The following is a 15,567-nucleotide window of genomic DNA, read 5'->3' as shown; positions in this document are numbered from 1 at the left end:
AAGTCCCCAACTGACTTCTTCCCTGCTTTCTCCTTCAGGAATAGGATAATAATTTGGAGGGGAACATGGCTCGTGAGGTTTCCCTCCTGGAGGAGCCCTTGAAATGCTATCCTTCTCCCAAGGAAATGTTGCTGTCCTACTCCGTACTGAACTGGAGGGAGGAAAATGGGATGTCCTTTATGACAGGAAATCAGTTTTGCTCGGAAACAAAGAGCCCAGAGATGCTCCAGGTGCCCCCAAATACCCTCCAAAAGCCTCTCGGTCCAGCCCAGAAAGTCCGAAACAGATCTGCTCCTAGTGACTCATGGTGACCCCTACTGTGGAAGTGAAGCCGAACAGAGAGGGAGAGACCAGGCACCCGTGCAGCCCCTCCAGCACCCCTTCCTCTCCACCTGGACACCGGCCCTGGGGCAGAGCTAGAGCAGAGTTTAGAGAGGAGTCCACGGCCCTCGGGCTCAACATGGCGCGAGCTTCCCCCGCCCGGCCGCGGCCTAGAGGCGAGAGCAGGGCAGGGGCAGCGCGGAGTGTGCCTCGCGCCAAGGCGGCGGGGGCAGCGCGCATGCGTCAACCGCCCGGCTGCAGTAGCGGTGTGCGAGCGGCGGACGGCGGCAGCATGTGACAGGCAGCGGTGCGCATGCGTCAGCCGCCCGGCTGGGGTACCGGCGGGCAGCCCGCTAGGGGCAACAGTGCGCATGCGTGAAGTCCCTGCCCGCAGTGACCCGAGCGCGCGTGCTCGACTGCAGCCGCCGTCTTCCGTGGCGTCACGCGGGCAGCCCCGCGGTGCGGGCGCTCCCCGGCCTGTCCCGCCCCGCCTTTGCCGCGGTGCTGCGCGGTCGGTGGGCGGTTTCCCGCGGTCAGCCGCAGAGCGGGCCGTCCGCTGGGAGAGCGGGGGCAGGTACCGCGCCCCGGCCCGGCCCTCCTCGCCTGGCCGGTGCCGGTCCCCGGCCCCCCCGCCTGTGGGGACGCTGCCCGCGAGCCGCGCCGTCTCTTTGGCAACGCCCGGAAGGGGCGTTTCGAGGCGGCCTCGAGGCCGGAAATGACGCTGCGGCTGGCGCGGAGGCGGTGGAGCCGGGCCGGAGCCATGTCAGCGGGTGGTGGAGGGCAGCGCGACGCTGGGACCGCTGGCGGGTGAGGCAGGGCCGCGGGCGCGGCGGGTCCTCGGGCGCCCCTGGCGAAGGGCCTCGATGTGGCGGTTCCGCGGCGCGGCAGGTCCTGGAGCTCCAGGCAGCGGGCCGGGACTGAGGCCTCTCTCTTTTCCAGGCGCCGCAGTAAGTGGGACCAGCCCGGCCCGTCCCCCGCCTTCCTTCTCCCTGGCACGACGCCGCTGCCCGGGCGCCCCTTTCCTGGTGGCGGAGATGGCGGCTCCGCTGTGGCGGGCTCCGAGAGCTCCGCAGCCCCCTCGGGAGCGCTGGATGCGGCCGCGGCCGTGGCCGCGAAAATCAACGCGATGTTAATGGCCAAAGGGAAACTGAAGCCGGCGCCCAGCACGGCGGACAAGGTGGGTGCCCGGAGGGGCGGTGGGAGCCGAGCCGTGCCGGTGGGACAGCCAGGCCCCGGGGCGATGGGCGAGGGTGGGTGTCACGTCTGTTTTCTGGAGACCTGCGACCGTTATTTTTCGGAATAGCTCTCAATGAGACGGGAAATGATGGAGGTTTGCTTTGTAAAGTAGGATATAGCAAAAAACAACCGGAAAACCTTTTCAAAAATTTTTTTCAGAATAACAGAAAATAGTGACATAGCTGTAAGATCAGTCCTGCCACTCTTCTATGAGGCTTAACAAAGGGATCTGTAGGAAGGTGATAAACTTTTTTCTGAAGTATTCTCTAAGTTGTACTGCTGATGTAAAAACTGCTGTATAAAACAGCCAGTTTAAAATATGACACCAAATTATTTTCATGCTTAAACAAGTTATCAGTAGGAGCCGTATGTCCAAGTTCTAAACAACTTGGTCAGCTTCTGGTCAGCCCTGACCTGAGCCTTGGTCAGCCCTGAAGTGGTCAGGCAGTTGGACTAGATCATTGTAGGTCCCTTCCAACTGAACTTTTCTATTCTAAAACAAGTATAACTTAAAGCCTGTTTTCCAATTTCAGTAACAGGAACAGTCTTGCTTTTCTGCATGTTATTAGCCTATGCTAGAGCCCAGTTTAGAAGGCTGTTTCAAGTTTCCTTCCAAACTTGTGCAAGTATAAAGTTAACAAGAAGAGTATGTTTTCACAGCGTATTGTATCTTCTTTTTCACATGCATAGTATTAGTGGGACTGCCAGTTATGTTCTGAGGGTTTGCCTTGTGAGGCAGCATCAAAATGAGTACTCATTTTGTCATTGGATTTATTCATAGATAATGTGAGAAAGAGTGACAAATGTGCCCTGCCACCTATTCACCGTAATTGGTTCTCTGTAGGTTCTGTATCTGAAATGATCATTACAGCCTTTTTAATATGTGAGGTTTGGTAGCGAGTGTTTCTTTGATCGTTGCTATCAGCAGTCCTAGGTGGCTTTACACATTGTTTGCTGCATGGTGATGTCTGCTTCTTGACACTTAATATCCACCTGAGGATGTGAAATTTTCAGCGTTGAAGTACACGTGGCTTGGTTTCAGGTAGCCTCCCTAGTCATACCAGATGGAAGTGAAGTCTGTTTGCTAACTGGCACTTTGAGACATGTACAAACTGGAAGATACTGACATGTCTCGTTCTTCCATCTATGTTTTTTCCATAAGCTCTGGTGGCATTCTGGCATCCTGTGACAAATTTTATTGCTGTGGGAACCACTTAACCAATTAATTAATTTGCTAATGGGATTATTTTTTTATTGCATACGTTGCTTTTGTTAGGAAATGTTCAATGATGCCATTTCCAGACTAATTAACTCTGACAGCACTTCAGATTGTGAGCAAATGGAAATTAAGAAGCCTGCACGTTAGTGAATGTACTTTTTTTTTTTTAAAGTGTGGAAGGAATGGAGAAATAGAATGCATGTACAATGCATTAGACGTATGTCCCTCCATAGCTGCCTTCTGGCTCTCACGCAAGTGCCATGCTTCATGTGGTATTTGTGAGAGTGGATAGATACGTTTTGGATGTTACGGGAAGGTTCTCTTTTTATAGAGTCTTGTTTTATGTTTATGTCCCCAAAAGCATTTCAGAATTTTTAGGAGGATGTGCTGTCTAACTCTCTATACGTGGAAAAAGCTATAAGGTCTTTGTCGTAACTCCAACTCTTCTGCCATATCTTCTGAATCTGTTTGTGAATCCATGGCGTTTTCTTTCTTAGCCTTTAGATACTGACACAAAATATTATGCCCTTGGTTTAAAAAAAGGAGGGGGGAGGGAAGTGCAGTCATAGTGTGGATGAGTTTAGATCTTGAACAGAAATTCTAAATTCTATGCCTATGTAAGGGGAGTTGAGAGAAGTATGATGTTTGGCTAATAATATGCTTTATTAGTCTCACAGTTTCTGTCAGAGATGCCAATTCAAGTGTAAGATGCCTTGATTTCCATTTGAGCAACTTTACTGCTTAGTTCTACATCTGTTTCTCCACTTACAGTAACTACTTACTATATTAAAATGTGCTGAAGATAAAACTAGTGTTTTTATTTGGGCTCAAGGTTGTGAAGAGGTAGATTATTAAGTAGTAGATATAATGTGCTTTCCGCTAATATTTGTAAAGCTTTTGGGTTCAACAGCTGAAAGCAGAGAATGAAAAGGATACTCACCTCTAGAGTACTAGGGTCAATTTGTTTGTTACATCATTTGTCTCTGCTTTCCAATTGCTGGTCTTTTGCAACGGTTGTCTTTGAAGCTGCAGGCTCTGGGAAAAGGTCCGTCTACAAGTAAAAGCAAAGATGACCTTGTGGTGGCAGAGGTAGAAATCAATGATGTCCCCCTCACGTGCAGAAACCTTCTGACGAGAGGACAGACTCAGGATGAGGTACGTTCAGGATCTACGTCTGATTTGTTAGTTTGGCAGGACATTTGTACCTGCTTGTAAGGTTAAGAGAGCTTGCAATAAACTATATACAGTGGTTATTTCCTCTTTTTACAAAACTCATGTTTTCTAAGACACTTTGTTTAGCAGTTTATTGGTTTGTTTTTATACAACAAAATAGCTTAAACCACTTTGGGTTTTTTGTGTGTGGTTTGTTTATTATTGGTAAACTTGTCACTGGGTTTTTCAAATTGTTTGTAGATAAGTCGACTGAGTGGAGCAGCTGTCTCTACTCGAGGGAGATTCATGACTGCAGAAGAGAAAGCAAAAGTGGGACCCGGGTTTGTATTTCTTTTTGGAGTTTCTGGGTTTTTTTCTCATTGGGTGGCGAAGTGATGGGGGTTTTGTTTGGTTTGTTTCTCATGAGCAGTGTCACATTTGGGTGCCAGAGTGAATTGACTATTGAGTGTTTCGAATATGTTTACCTTTATGATAGTCCTGACTGCATAGCTGCTTTCCTACCTTGTTAATGTTGATAGGGTGAAATTAAAAAAACAAACCAACAACAACAACAAAAAACACCAAAAAAAAAACCCCAACAACAAACCAAACACAAATGTGACAGATCAGACTGTGCTGAACTTCTTCCGACTGAACACTCTACTGGATCTCTTGTGCATTTTGCCGAGAATGGTCAACTTTCCAATTACAAAGAGAGCTAATACTTCATAGACTCAGTGCTTTTAGTTAGTTAACCTTTCATGTGGACAAGCAAATTAAAGTTTTCAGTGATACAACTTTAATAAGTCGTCATGTAAATAATTTCTGAATCTTTTTAGTTTTCAGTGCAAAGCTTTACTTACTGAGCACTGTGATATTCAATGAATATGTATTTACTTCCTTATTTGAAGAGTACTTCAAATCTTTATGGAAGACTTCGTCTAGTTGACTGTAATATAATTAGATTGAATCCATTATTTTATGTTCTCTGAGGGTTTAATGGAATTTTTGACATTTCCTTTCCAGAGATCGTCCTTTGTATCTTCATGTCCAGGGTCAGACACGGGAATTGGTTGACAGTAAGTGTACAAAGCATGCTGCTTTTTCTCTCGTTATTTGTGATAAAGGGGTTTTACTAAGGGGCTTTGTTATGACCAGTATGGATTTGTACTATAAACATCTCAGTGTTGATAACAGACCCAAAACTCAAAAACTACCTAAGCTGCTGTGTAGTGCATCCTGTAAGTCACAAAACCAAAACTTTTGGTAGACTACAAGGAAAGTGGGCGGAGTGGGTAGGGTTCTTAGACAGGTACAGCTCTTACACATCAGTTTATTCACTGATAATACGCTGAGATCTTGTTACAATAGGTGTGTGACAGGGAGACCTTCCCTTTAATATACAAATATGAACATTTCTTGTGAAATATCTACATTTCCATTAGAAGAACAAAGAACTCCTCTCTTGCCTCTGCCTGCTGGAAAAGAAGGAAAACTATGAACTGTTAGGTGTTTGTTTGTTCTGTGTATCAGTTCACGGGCTTGCCCTCAGATGTCTCTTGAAACTTGAAGCTGCCCACTTGTATCTACCTTGATTTCCACAGCCAGTAAACAATTTTTCACGTGTTAGTTTGCTCATTCTTGCAAATGTAAATTCTATATAGGGTTAATATAAATGTTTCTAGCATTTGCTAAGATGTGTGGGCTAAAACCTCCCACCTGCATATATTAGCCTAAGCTTTATCAGAGTGGGAGTGTAGAAAGAACCCTGATGCTTGTGGCCATCCTTTGTGATCCAGTCCCAGAATGCTAATATTGGACCCCACCATCAGATGCAATCTTTTTGCCTGTAGATCTATGGGAAAGTAATCTAGTCACTTCACAATTTGGTTAATCTGGGCAGTTGACAAGGGCTGAAATATAAATGAATTTCGTATTCTGTCAACTAGGAGCTGTTAACCGAATTAAAGAGATAATTACTAATGGAGTAGTGAAAGCAGCCACAGGTTCTAGTCCAACGTTCAATGGAGCTACAGTTACAGTCTATCACCAGCCAGCCCCTATTACTCAGTTGTCTCCAGCAGTTGGCCAAAAACCTCCATTCCAGTCAGGGGTGAGTAATTCATTTATGTGACTTTCATTGAATATCACTGATTACAAGATCTGCCTGTTACAAAGTATACATGTAATGGGCTATTTATTAAAAAACAAAACAAAACACCAAACACAAAAAAAAACTAAACCAAAAAAACACCCAAAAAAGTCAAGAAACACCTTGCGTCTTGTGAAAACTGGAGGACTAATCAGACTGAGTCTGAAGAGTGAGACTCAGATGACAGCAGCCTCCTAAAAGAAAAGGGATGGAGAGAGCAGCCCTACTTACAGAAAAGCAAAGGACTGACTGTGCCATCCAACACAACTATTGAGACCGTCATAGAAATAAGATTTCTGGCCTTCAGTGAAATGAGCATCCTAATTCTTAGAGTGAAATAATAACCTTTTATGGTTACATTTACAGATGCATTATGTTCAGGACAAGTTATTTGTTGGTCTGGAACATGCTGTACCTACTTTTAATGTGAAGGAGAAGGTGGAAGGGCCTGGTTGCTCCTACTTGCAGCACATCCAGATTGAAACGGGTGCCAAAGTCTTTCTTCGTGGGAAAGGCTCGGGTTGCATAGAACCAGCATCGGGCAGAGAAGCTTTTGAACCCATGTACATCTACATCAGGTATGAGGGGGGTTTTAAAAAAAAAAAAATAAAAATCCCAGAGACCAGTCATGAATGTAGCTTAATGTTTAATTAAGAATTTGGGGAATTCTTAATTCTGACTGACTTAAAATGCAAATCAGGTTCTCAATTGAACCTGACTTTTATTTTAATAGAGATGTCTCTAAAGCGATAAAGATACCAACCATATGACGATATGGTATAAAGTGATATTCAACCATAAGATTCTGCTTTTATTGGGAACACAGTAAAGCTGCGTTCTTTTTGGGCTTGGGCTATGATGTTGAGCTTTAAAGGAAGAATGAAATGGAAGGAGGAATACAAAATGCACTGACCAATCAAGTCAGTGTTCTGTGCTTGTTTCTTGCAGTATTTAGACTAACCTGAATTTTCACGTAGAAGATAAATACTCATCAAAGCGATGTTCACAATTGTGCTAAATAACTGCAGAGCTGCTAGAGTCCTGTTGAGGTGACTGATCGCTCATTAAAGGGATAAGATCTGACAGCAGGTTGCTGATGAAAGAAGTAGCTCCCAAATTTGGCAGAAACATTTGTGCTTACGAGGTATTTTTTTTGTATATGTTTTCAGTCACCCAAAGCCAGAAGGTTTGGCAGCTGCTAAAAAGCTGTGTGAGAATCTATTGCAAACCGTGAGTAGCTCTTAAAAATAGGAGATTTCAGAGCCTGTCGTAGCTTTAGCGTGTGCCTGGCTAATGATTTTTTTTTTTTTAATCTCTCAGCAAAACTGTCGATGTGTTCTGACTTGCTAATAGGTTTTTCCTTCTAAGTACCACTGTCTGATTTTGTACAGTGAATAAACATTTCTCAGGATGGAGCTGTAGTAGTGGAATTTTGGGGGAAAAAATGCAAATGCTTCCTGAGCAGAACGGGGGGTGGAAATTGTCTGACTGTATGCAAACATAAAGAAATCCTGCTTTTTTCTGGTTGCTGTAGCTTTCCTTGCTTTAGCTTTAAAAGTTATCCAGAGCCACGCTGTCTGCTTTATCTTTCCTAAAGTGATTTTTGTACCAAAAAAATTTTAGAAAATCTCTGGCATGTACACATAGAAAATGAATGTCTTAGCTTTTCTTATATGAATGCAAATAGAGTAAAATCCTGTGAGACGGTCTTTTTGTTAGTATCGATAATTGAGTATGGGCTACAAAGTCTCTTTTGAAAAATGTATGGAAGCTTTTAGATTCTTTGACTTTGAGTATTTTTGTCTCTACCAGAGTAATTAGTTTGCCACTCTCTATTTCCTGTGAAAGATTATCCTGTATTTTACACAAATCTGTCACAGAGACCAGCAGGATTAGTGGGATATTTAGCGGGATTTTGGTGGTGGTTTTGGTCTGTGGGTTTATGTTTTCAGTTTTTATGTTTGGATTATTGCTGTCTTTGTGCATAGTATGTTCTGTAATCAAAGTCCCCTTACAGTTCTATGGGGATGCACGGTAAGATGCCTTTTGCCTGCAAAAGATTAATATAGTAAATAGATGTTTGTTGTCTAATCTTCTAAAATCCTTTGTAGGTTCATGCTGAATACTCCCGATTTGTGAATCAGATAACCACTGCGGTACCCTTAGCAGGTAAACATTAGAAATAATGAAGTCTTTGAAGTTGTATTCTGCAGAGCTGTACTTACAGTTAGTTTTGTGGAATTTATTTACCTGTGGAGGTCTTTGTGTTAAGTCCTTCAGTTGAAAAGGAGTCCAGCTTCTTTTACATTTGGTAATTAAATTCACTGTTTTTGTGACTCTAACTGAATTGAAGATGACCCTTTTTCCCCCTTTCTCTCACCAGGCTTCACACAGCCTGCCGCTATAAATAGCGTACCTTCCCAGCCATCGTATTACCCTTCCAATGGGTATCAGTCTGGTTATCCTGTTGTTCCCCCTCCTCAACAACCAGTTCAGCCACCATATGGTGTACCAGGCATAGTACCGCCTGCAGTGCCATTGGCACCTGGCGTCTTAACAACGCTACCTACAGGAGTTCCGCCTGTGCCGACACAGTATCCAATCTCTCAAGTACAGCCTCCAGCCAGCACTGGCCAGGTACTGCCACAGATTAATTACTTGCCCTATAGTTGTCAACTTACTAAGCTGTTTGCTAACAATAAAATACTTAAAGTAGTTCCAGATGGATAATTCTTATTTAGGGCATTTTTTTGATTATTGCTTTGCTGATGCTTCTGTCTAAGCAATTAAATTGTTGGTACGGTTGCTTCATACTGCGTTTGTCATATCATAGCCACCTCATAGAATCAGAGAATCATAGAATCATAGAATCATACAGGTTGGAAAAGACCTCTAAGATCATCGTGTCCAACCGTCAACCCAACACCACCATGCCCACTACACCATGTCCCTAAGGGCCTCATCTACACGTCTTTTAAATACCTCCAGGGATGGTGACTCCACCACTTCCCTGGGCAGCCTGTTCCAAGGCCTGACCACTCTTTCAGTAAAGAAATTTTTCCTAATGTTCAATCTAAACCTCCCTTGGCACAACTTGAGGCCATTTCCTCTTGTCCTATCGCTAGTTACTTGGGAGAAGAGACCAACACCCACCTCGCTACACCCTCCTTTCAGGTAGTTGTAGAGTGCGATGAGGTCTCCCCTCAGCCTCCTCTTCTCCAGGCTAAACAACCCCAGTTCCCTCAGCCGCTCCTCATAAGACTTGTGCTCCAGGCCCTTCACCAGCTTCGTTGCCCTCCTCCACCTGTTAACATAAAGGATATTTGCAGGGGTGGTCACTTGTTTATGGAAAGTGTTGTCACAGGCTGTGATACAGCTATGTAGGTACAATGAGTTTGAGTTACAGATAGTGATTATTTTGAGGTGGGAGCATTCTATAAATGAAATACTTGTCTTATCTTTAATCTTTTGGTTTCTCTTAGGTTCTGCAAAGAGAAACTAGTTGTGTGTTCTGCTCCTATGTATGAAACTGTACATTGAATTAATACTTTATAAGCATATTATCAAATTTTCTTGTGTTTTGTTTTCAACTTCTGCATGCCAGAGTCCACTGAGTGGTCCTTTTCTTCCTGCTGCCCCAGTAAAAACAACCGTGCCGACTGGTACACAGCCACAAGTCCAACCCCATCCCCAAGGTCAAAAGAGACGCTTCACTGAGGAACTACCAGATGAGAGAGAGTCAGGACTGCTGGGATATCAGGTGGAATAAAATCGGCAATTTTACTTCATTCACCAAAATGGAACTTGGCTGGAGAGGGATTGTTATTAGCACAGTTTATTTGACAACAGTCATGCAAGACCGTTGGCAGATGGCAGCAATTGTTACAAAACATCGAGACCACGCTTTGGTTTCTTTGAGTGGATGCACTGTTCTTAAACTGTGGCTGACTTGATTCATTGGCAGCTTGCCTTCCATACCCTCAATCTTTTGTGAAAAATAGCAGTGCGTTCAGGTCAAAGAGATGACAAGAGCGTGTTACTGGTTAGTGTAAAGGGAGATTGATTGGGGTTTTCTGGGTCTTTTGAGTGGGCTTGTTTGAGGGGTGGGAGGGAAATGTGGTAATAACTTCCAGATTTTCCCATTTACCTTTCTTGCAGGTTACACTTGAGAGGATTTCAAGAAGCCTAGTTTTAAGAGATTGATTTTTTTTTTTAAGATAGCAAATGTTAAACAGTTGATTTTAATAAAAATAATTTTTGATGAGTTCTTCAGACTTGTATGTGAGAAAAGGAAGTTTCTGCAAATGCTTCTGTGATGATACACCCCTGCTCACAGGCAGAAACCCTTAATAAAAGCTTTGCCTAGAGAAAATAAGGAACTACCTATATGTTAGACCTAATATTAGTATCCTGAGCAGAGTTTACTGTGGCATGAGGTCTATACAGTTTTCAGAATTACCTTACTGAGGAGCTAATAAGTCGATCTGTGAACTAAGCAGCTATCTTTACTGTCCTGAACTACTGGAAAGGTGGAGTAGGTGGTGAGGTGTCTTCCATATTGGTGCTCAGGCGTCTTTCTTACTACATTACCCTCAGTATTTTTAGGAGAAAGCATTTTGTTTGTCAATGGCAATTAGTGGTTTCTTCTACTAGTTGGCAATATGCTCTGAAAAGTTGGGTTTCCTATCGTTATCATTAAGGAGCTATAGCTTATGTTGTAGTTGTAGATTTGCTAATGCCGTGTGTTTTTCTGCTCATAGCATGGACCCATTCATATGACTAATTTAGGTACAGGCTTCTCCAGTCAGAGTGAAATCGATGGAGCCGGATCGAAGCCAGCAAGTTCCTCAGGAAAGGAGAGAGAGAGGGACAGGTGAGTGATGAAAGAATTATGTTCAGTCTTTTCTGATGGAAAACTTATTTCAGATCTGTGTTTCATGTTCTCTTCTGTAACTTAGGGGCTGGAGGGGGTTGTTTGTTTTGTTGTGGGTGGTTTTCTGTGTTGGGTGGTTTTTTGTTGGGTTTTGGGTGTTTGTTTGTTTGTTTTTAAGGAGAAGGGATGCAAGGGTTACTTTTTGACGCTACATAAAGAAAATAGCTTAATTTCTACTCCTCCCTAAGTCTGTATGCTCTTACTTTGTCTGGGTGTGGTATTTTGCCAACTTCTTGAGATGACAGGGTATTCTTGTGAAATAGGTTAGCACTTACACTTTAAATTATTCCAATTTTAAACATATCTGGAAAAGTTGAAAACTTGAAATTTTGCAGCCTGAAATTTCAGCGAAAGATTTACTTGATAGTCCCTTTTATTTTCGCATCATTATGAAATATGTCATCAAGGGTTTTGGTAAAGTTTTCTGTGTTCTACATCTTGTATGTAGTCCTAAACTCAGCCTAGCTATTTGAAGTCATAAGGCATCACTGCTCTTCCATATGCACTCCAGTGTATTGAGCCACAAAACTGTCAGGCTTGCTCTTTATTTCATAGCATGGTTTGGGTTGGAAGGGACCTTTAAAGATCATCTAGTCCGCCCCCTCTGTCATGGGGAGGGACATCTTCTACTAGATCATCTACTAGGTTGCTCAAAGCCTTGTCCAACCTGTCCTTGAACACTTCCAGGGACAGGGCATCTACCACTTCTCTGGGCAACCTGTTCCAGTGTCTCATCACCATTCAGAAAAGAGTTTCTTCCTTACATCTAATCTACGTCTGCCCTCTTCTTTTTTAAAACCATTACGCCTTGTCCTGTCACTATAGGCCTTGGTAAAGAGTCTCTCTCCATCTTTCTTATAAGCTTCCTTCAGGTACTGAAAGGCCATAATAAGGTCTCCCCGAAGCCTGCTCTTCTCCAGACTGGGCAACTCCAACTCTCTGAGCCTTTCTTCGTAGGAGAGGTGTTCCAGCCCTCGGATCATTTTTGTGGCCTCCTCCGGACCTGCTCCAACAGGTCCGTGTCTTGTGCTGGGGTCCCCAGAGCTGGATGCAGTGCTCCAGGTGGGGTCTCAAGAGAGCAGAGTAGAGGGGGAGAATCACTTCCCTCAACCTGCTGGCCACGCTGCTTTTGATGCAGCCCAGGACATGATTGGCTTTCTGGGCTGCAAGCACGTGTTAGCAGCTTGTGTCCAATTTCTCATCCACCAGTATCCCCAAGTCCTTCTCCGCAGCGCTGCTCTCAATCTCTTCATCTCCCAGACAGTGTTGATACTGGGGATTGCTCTGACCCAAGTGCAGGACCTAGCACTTGGCCTTGTTGAACTTCATGAGATTTGCATGGGCCCACTCCTCAAGCCTGTCAGGGTCCCTCTGGGTGGCATCCCTTCCTTCTAGAGTATCGACCGCACCACTCAGCTTGGTGTCATCTGCAAACTTGCGGAGGGTGCACTCGATGCCACTGTGTATGTCATTGATGAAGACATTAAATAGTATTGGTCCCAGTATGGGCCCTTGAGGGACACCACTTGTTACTGGTTGCCACTTGAACATTGAGCCATTGACTCTAACTCTTTGGATGTGGCCATCCAGCCAATTCCTTAGCCATCTAATAGTCCATCCATCAAATCTATTTCCCTCTGATTTAGAGGTAAGAATGTTGGAGGGGACCGAATTGAAGGCCTTACAGAAGTCCAGGTAGGTGACATCAGCTGCTCTTCCCTTGTCCACTGATGCAATCACTCCATCATAGAAGGCCACTAGATTAGTCAGGCAATTAGAAGTTAAACTCCTCAGGTCAAGGACTGAGTTATGAATTTGTTTGCTATTACCTTTGACTCTTTGCTTGTTTTTAAAAAAAAAAAAAAAGAAAAAAGAAAAAATAAGGGCTTGCATTGGTTTAAATAGGCAGTTGATGCCTCCGCCAGCTTTTCCTGTCACTGGGATGAAATCAGAATCTGAAGAAAGAAATGGTGCGGGGTCTTTACCAGGCAACCATGGTGAGTGTAATGAATAAAATACACTTCTAAGTCAAGTTTCCTTTCCCAAATGAGTTTGTGCTGGTCTTAGCACTCATTTAAATCGGTGATTTTTCTTGGCTGTTCTTTACACCGCATTGTTTAAGTGAAAAGCAGGTCGTATTGCACTGCTCTAAAATCACTTATGTTCGCTGCTTCTCTTAAAACTTTAATAAATACCTGTATGAATGAGGAGAGTGTAATTAAGGGCAGGACCACAGATGGGTATTTTTGAGCCATCAGCCAGCTGAGGCACAGAATCTCACGGGATTGTTTTGTAACACAGATATGTGGCTTTACATTGTGAACAGCTATCTCTAGAGGCACTGAGGAGTATCAGTGGGAGTTATGGTTCAGGTGTGTATTTACAGACATGAGTTATGTCCACCTTGTCTGCAAACAACAGAAGTGCTGTCAGATTTCATCGTTTTGTAGGGCTTTCATACATCAAGTATTTGCAACTTGGTAAAACGTAATCATTTTAATTCTCCTGGTAGTTCAGTGCCTTTCAGGTCTGCAGGTACATCACGTTAGTCTGTTTAACCTTAGTTTTTCTGCAGTATTGGTCCCAGAGATTGCTCTTCTGTTAGCTTTCTTTTGAACAAAATTTCTACTTTTCTTTACATATTTATCTCTTTAACGGTGAAATTGCCATCACTTAGACCCATTTGCTAACTTTACCTTTTTTGTGTGTTTGTTTCTTCTTTCTCTGTTCTCTTACATGGTTCTGATGGATCACATGTGCTGTTGCTGGTGCTGTTTCGTGTGGCCTTCGACCTTGGATGACCATTGGCCTTGTGACCTCAAAATGGTGTCCAACTAACGATTTACAATTAACATCTTTTTTTATTAACTCATTTTGGGGCATTTTATCTCTTTATTTTTATTTTTTCCTTCTTGGGGGTTGGGGGGATTGTTTTGTTTTCCCCTCCTAGATCATCAAGCTAAGAAGATGAAAACTGCAGAAAAGGGCTTTGGATTAGTGGCGTATGCTGGAGATTCATCAGATGAAGAGGAGGAACATGGTGGCCATAAAAACGCAAGTACTTTTTCACAGGGATGGAGTTTGGGATACCAGTACCCTTCCTCACAACAGCGAGCTAAACAACAGATGCCATTTTGGATGGCACCATAAAAGCTGCAGAAGAGTTTTCATTCATCTTTTTTTTTTTTTTTCCCCTCTAGCAATAATGCATGTATATTAAAGAATGAACTTTGCAAATATGCATTGTTTTTACATTTGCAGAAGCTAAAAGTTCAGTATTCCCCCTTGAAAGGGCTCCATTACTTTTAAAATCCTTCTTTCTGCAGTGAATTTGTCAATTAAAAAAAAATATTTGAAATAATACCCTGACAGGGCTAGTCCCTTATACAATGGGGGAAGTACTGTAAAGAGAAACTAGGGAAGCCTGTCGGTCCGCGTTTCCCATTTTTCCAGGATAACTTAAAAATGGAAAGAGTCAGTCATGCTGACTTCATTCTGCGCCTGGTGTTCATATTTTATTGAGTGTTCCTGCTGTCAGCCTGTGCCTGCAGTCCTGTTGAGCTAATGGTGACCCCGGCTTCAATGTTCGGACTTTCAGCAAAGGAAAGGAATATACAGTAGTTCTGAAAAACTGAGGATCGCATTTCCTAAAACTCGTAATTTGTTTTTATTTTAAGCATCTCCTGTAACTCAGCACTGTTTTTTCTTTAAAATGTGGTTTTACTAACCCCACAACTTCTCGTTCTAGCCAAATGTCGGGGCGGGGGGAATGCTTAGTTTTTGGATGGGTTCATCTTGCCGCTGATCGCCAGGTGGACTTGGCGCTGCAGCACTGGTACTTAATGTTCTCCAGTCACCCCTGTGCATTTCGTTCCCATTCAGCGGTTCGGACGGAACTCCTTCTCGCGAGGTTCGCCCCGTCTCTTAACTCGTTCACTTACTTGATTCTACCCCTTCTGTTTCACGGTGGTTTAACAAAGAAAAGGCAGGCAGCAGCCGGGTCCACGCAGCGCCAGGACCCCAGCACTGGCCTTGCTCTTGCCCTGAAGTGCAGAAGTGGAACCTGGGAATAAGTTGTTGGATGTTTATGGAGATGAACTGCGACACAGGCTTTCTTGGCGGGGAGGGCTGCTGCAGAACGAACTCTTTTGTATGGAGAGTGGGGCTGCGACAAGGTGCTGGTCAGCTTTCCCAAGGGGAGAAATAGTTTTAAAAATGGGGACGTGTGTCGCTGCTGCACACTGAAAGACCTTGCTGGCTCACTTGTACAAACATTGTCTTTACTATGTGTTGTAAATAATTAGAACCATACTTTCATTATAAATAAATGTATAAATACTCTGCTTCTTGCTGCTTTTGTGGGTGAGGTTTGACTTCAGCCACCAGCCGCGGTAGGGAGTTCTTCGGTGCCCTCGGCCCGGGGCGCTGCAGGGGCACGCGCCCTCCCGCCGCCCCGCGGCGCGGAGGGGAGCGGCGGGCGGCGCTGGCTCCGCCCAGCCCTAGCCCTGGCCCCGCCCCTCCGCTCAGCGCCCGAGCCCCCCCTCCCTCCGCGCG

The 15,567-nt window shown here is 44.1% G+C and overlaps 1 protein-coding gene and 1 non-coding gene across 7 annotated transcripts; both read left to right on the top strand.

Annotated features, from left to right (window-relative positions):
* Positions 1-761: 761 nt before the first annotated feature.
* On the top strand, positions 762-15,354 carry KHDC4 (KH domain containing 4, pre-mRNA splicing factor). Of its 6 annotated transcripts, none has more exons than XR_012677608.1 (14): positions 762-1,128; positions 1,261-1,498; positions 3,803-3,931; positions 4,190-4,269; positions 4,955-5,007; positions 5,878-6,041; positions 6,447-6,658; positions 7,250-7,310; positions 8,192-8,249; positions 8,464-8,717; positions 9,685-9,840; positions 10,869-10,953; positions 12,919-13,010; positions 13,964-15,354. XR_012677608.1 is itself a non-coding variant. In XM_075176001.1 (14 exons), exons 1-14 carry the CDS (start codon positions 1,037-1,039, stop codon positions 14,161-14,163), a joined length of 1,896 nt encoding a protein of 631 aa, XP_075032102.1. In that variant the 5' UTR covers positions 971-1,036; the 3' UTR covers positions 14,164-15,354. The 6 variants fall into 6 exon arrangements, 4 of the variants coding, with proteins under 4 accessions (XP_075032103.1, XP_075032104.1, XP_075032102.1 ...); XR_012677609.1 differs by having other exon boundaries at positions 971-1,128; positions 3,809-3,931; XM_075176001.1 differs by having other exon boundaries at positions 971-1,128; positions 3,809-3,931; positions 10,841-10,953.
* Positions 6,219-6,347, top strand: LOC142073568 (small Cajal body-specific RNA 4). Its single transcript, XR_012670425.1, has one exon.
* Positions 15,355-15,567: the final 213 nt, after the last annotated feature.

Source organism: Calonectris borealis, chromosome 29 (assembly GCF_964195595.1).
Source record: "Calonectris borealis chromosome 29, bCalBor7.hap1.2, whole genome shotgun sequence".
Taxonomy (NCBI): Eukaryota; Metazoa; Chordata; class Aves; order Procellariiformes; family Procellariidae; genus Calonectris; species Calonectris borealis.
The sequence above is the reverse complement of the archived record's forward strand: the minus strand, read 5'-3'. Positions and strand labels throughout refer to the sequence as shown.